This window comes from Zingiber officinale, chromosome 5B (genome assembly GCF_018446385.1).
Source record: "Zingiber officinale cultivar Zhangliang chromosome 5B, Zo_v1.1, whole genome shotgun sequence".
NCBI lineage: Eukaryota > Viridiplantae > Streptophyta > Magnoliopsida > Zingiberales > Zingiberaceae > Zingiber > Zingiber officinale.
Genome location: NC_055995.1, coordinates 119,893,800 through 119,897,819, shown reverse-complemented (window position 1 = coordinate 119,897,819; position 4,020 = coordinate 119,893,800). Strand labels below are relative to the sequence as shown.

The 4,020-nt window shown below is 37.7% G+C and overlaps 1 protein-coding gene across 1 annotated transcript; it reads right to left on the bottom strand.

Moving 5' to 3' along the window:
• Positions 1–448: 448 nt before the first annotated feature.
• Positions 449–1,825, bottom strand: LOC121986986. Its single transcript, XM_042540906.1, has one exon. It carries the CDS (start codon positions 1,823–1,825, stop codon positions 449–451), a length of 1,377 nt encoding a protein of 458 aa, XP_042396840.1.
• Positions 1,826–4,020: the final 2,195 nt, after the last annotated feature.

Here is a 4,020-nt window from a genome sequence, read left to right as displayed (position 1 = left end):
TCTTTATATATATGTAAAATTGGAAACTTAGTTACCCAAAGCTTTTTCCTTTGTGGTTTAGAAGCCATTGTCGCTCTTGATTGGCTTTGTTGTGTTGGAGTCTCATTCACACTCTCCCTTTCTTTGCACGTCCTTTTGTTATGCCCATCCCCTCCACATTTCCTGCACTTAGTATTTCTTTTAGCTCCATGCAGATGTGTTCCACTAGGCACTTCATCTCTTTCCCTCCTTCTCAATTTAGCAGGTCTGCCCACTTTCTCTATGTACATCGGAGATAGTGGAGGTCTCAATTCACATTCCGACCATAGATCAAGACCAGTAATGGGCAAAATAGCATTCTCATAGCATCTCTTGTATGCCTCAACCCTATAATAAAGACTCACATATTGTAGTGGATCTTGATGCTTACACCAAAGAGCACACACCACATGTGGGCTAGGGATGCCAGTCAAGTCCCATTTTCTACAGCTGCAAGAGTTTGTACTGAAGTTGACAGTGTGCTGACCAGATGGTCCGTGGATCTGAAAGTGCATAGAATCAGCTTGTAGATATTTGCCAAAACATTTCTAATTTTAGGACAAATGTCCTTGTCCCATTTCTCAGCCTTGTCTCTATTAAGCTGAAAGCGTACCATCAACAAACTCCTTATATTTTCAAACAACGGAATTATAGGCTTCTCTCGAGCATCCAATATGAGGTTATTGAAACATTCACACATGTTATTCAAAAGTACGTCACACTTAGCAGTAGTGGTGAAATGTGACTTAGACCAATGCTCTACTAGTTTCTTGGACAACCAATCATAAGCCTTCTCATCCATCCGTTTCATCTCATCCATCCTTTGTCGAAAATCAGCAATTGTTGTTGCTTTTGCAGCTATCCAAAGTGCATTTTTAATAGATGTGCCTTTGAAACCATCTCTTTTCATGTTAGAGTGTAAATGTCTAACACAAAAACGATTCTCCGCATAAGGAAATAGACTTTCAAATATTGGAATTAGACCTTTTTGTTTGTCTGACATGAAAGTCCAGCCATCTCCATCGCCAAAGCCTATGTCTGAGTCCAATATCTGTAAGAACCACATCCAAGTATCCTTTGTCTCTCTTTCCACCATCACATAACTAATAGGGAAGATATTATTGTTGGGATCTAGTCCAACTACTGTTAACAATTGTCCCCCATAAGAAGTCTTTAGAAAACATCCATCAACACCTATTAAAGGTCTACATGCTTTCTTAAAACCTTCTTTGCAAGCAGAAAAATAGATATATAAGCGCTGAAATCTCAGGCCATCGTCATCCTGAGTCAATTTTAAGATCACCGTGGCACTTGGATCAACAATTTTCAACTCAAGGCAATAATTTCTAATCTTACTAAATTGTTGGGCAATAGTTCCCTGCACTAGCTCAAGAGTTTTCCTCTTAGCCAAATAAGCTTTCTTCCTTGAAATGCTTAATTTCAAGCTGGAGTAAACCTGGTCTTTGAATGGTATGACCCCCAACTTCGAGTTCACTTTAAACTTTTTAACAAAAGTTTTTCCCAACCAACTGGAACTCGCGGTTCTATTACTGACATCCCAAAAACAGCCATTGTGTTCCGACTTAAAAGTCTTTATCTGCCAACAACTATCATGACCCATTCGTGACACATGAATCACCCAATCACATCCTCCATTTCTGCACCGACCCCTAAGCCTCTTCTTATCGACTTTAACGAATCGAACAGCTTTCCCTCGTCTAATGCAGTGACTTTCGATGGCAAATTTTGTAGGGTCTTTCGGGCTGCAAAAACCGCTTTTTGTGTTGTGAAAATCCCGAAATCCCATGCCACAGGATCCGTGCGAATATTAAATTTTTCATGTACGTGTTTTCTAATCCTAGATTTACATGTTTAGGAGTTTATACCTTTGATGCGAAGCCCTTCGCTTATCCCGCTCGTTCAAGAAGATGTCAGATCTCAAGGGTGTCAAGTGAACACCCCTCTATGTGTATCCACACGAACAATTAGGTGGAGAGGAAACCTTAGAGTGTGCTAGCACTCTTTGAGGGTTTCGGCCAAGGAGGAGGAGAGGGAGAGAAGAAGAAGCAAGGAGGAATAATAATGATTGATTATTAAATAAGAGTTAAAAATGGCTTAAGTATTTTCATCTAATGAAAATACTTAATGCTCATTAACATCATTAATGAGCCTCATTAATGAGCCTTAATAAATATTTAATGAATATTCATTCTTCATTAAATGACCATTTTGAAACTCATTCGAAATTTGAATCTAAAATTCAAATTGAATTCCATTTATCATTGAATTCAAAATTCAATGAATATCATCATTAAGCCTCACTTGAGTCTAACTCAAGTCTAGCCTCACTTGAGTCTAACTCAAGTCTAGCCTCACTTGAGTCTAACTCAAGTCTAGCCTCACTTGAGACTAACTCAAGTCTAGCCTCACTTGAGACTAACTCAAGTCTAACTCAATTAAGTCTTACTCAATTAATCTAATTTGGATTACTCTTAATCCAATTGGGTTCATCACATGAACCTAATCCTCTTGGTCATCATATGAACTGAATCTCCATCTAATTGTCCTTTGTGTGTGACCCTATAGGTTCTTGTTACGTTGGTAATGCTCCTAAACTCATTTAGAAGCATAAGTAATGAGCGGTATCTAGCAACACATCATTACTACCCAAGTTACAAGAATGTTGAGATCCAACGTCACCTTGTGACTACTAACTGTGACTCTTCACAATATATGACAAGTGTCCTTCTATCCTTGACATCTAGGTTGATCAATTTGAGGCATAGACGGTGTCATCCTCTGATCAATCTAAATCTTGAACTCCAAGTAGACTCACTATAATCAAATAAGCTCAATATCTCATATTAACTCATTTGGGCATGACCATGCACTTAGTGATCTCACTCTATCAAGAATAACGATGTCACTCCCGTTATATAGGAGGGATAGATCCTATCTACATCACTCACATCCCTTCGCATAATTTGTTACATACCCAGTAATCACCTTTATAGTCCACCCAGTTACGGGTGACGTTTGATGAAGTCAAAGTATGCAACTCCTTATGTAGGGAACCATGGTGACTTCAGGTCCAAGGACTAGTAGTCATACTAATAGTCACATGAGAAAGTATATGACACTCATATAACGATCCATGATACTTTCTCATGGCGGGTCATTCAGTATACATTCTCCAATGCATACCCTTGTGTCAACTTGATATCTCTATATCCATGACTTGTGAGATCAAGTCATCGAGTTGACCTACATGTTAGTTTCATCGCATTAACATTGTCCCTGAATGTTAATACGTGACTAGGAATGATTAAGAGTAGCGTTCCCTATATCATCTCACTATTGATTCAACCAATCGATTGATATAGATAAGAACCTTCTACTCAAGGACGCTATTATACTTAGTTATTTGGCACCAATACAAGTAAGTATAATAACCAAAACAAAAGCCTTTATATATATAGGAATATGATACAATGAGTCCATACAATAATCATCATATGATTGACTCTAGGGCTCTAACTAACAAATTTAGCCTCATCTCTTGAGCTAAAAATCATTCCAACCTTCAAATCCGGATTCTTTGCATCCTTAATTGGGTCAAACAAGGGAAATTTCTGGGATTTATGATCATCACTATCAAAATCCAAATTACTATCTAATTCATCACTGTCAACACAATTATCATCACCTTCTTCATCCTGCATTTGAGCTAAAACATCATTAGGAATACCTCCATGTTCAACAATCATTGTATCATAATTCATTCCAACATCATGATCAACATGAGTATCAAAAATCATATCATCTTCTTTACAATCATAATCACTATCATGAAAATCATCATCTTCCTCATAATCGATATCCTCATCTGATCCACTTACTTCTTCATCTGAACCTACTTCACCATTGCTATCATTCTCATCATCAGACTCATATGCTATATAAATCTCCACTTCATGATTAGCTGGGATGTTATCTTTAATT

Excerpts from the sequence above, each read along its gene's own strand:
- LOC121986986 (XM_042540906.1), bottom strand. The coding sequence starts at position 1,825 with ATGGGATTTCGGGATTTTCACAACACAAAAAGCGGTTTTTGCAGCCCG.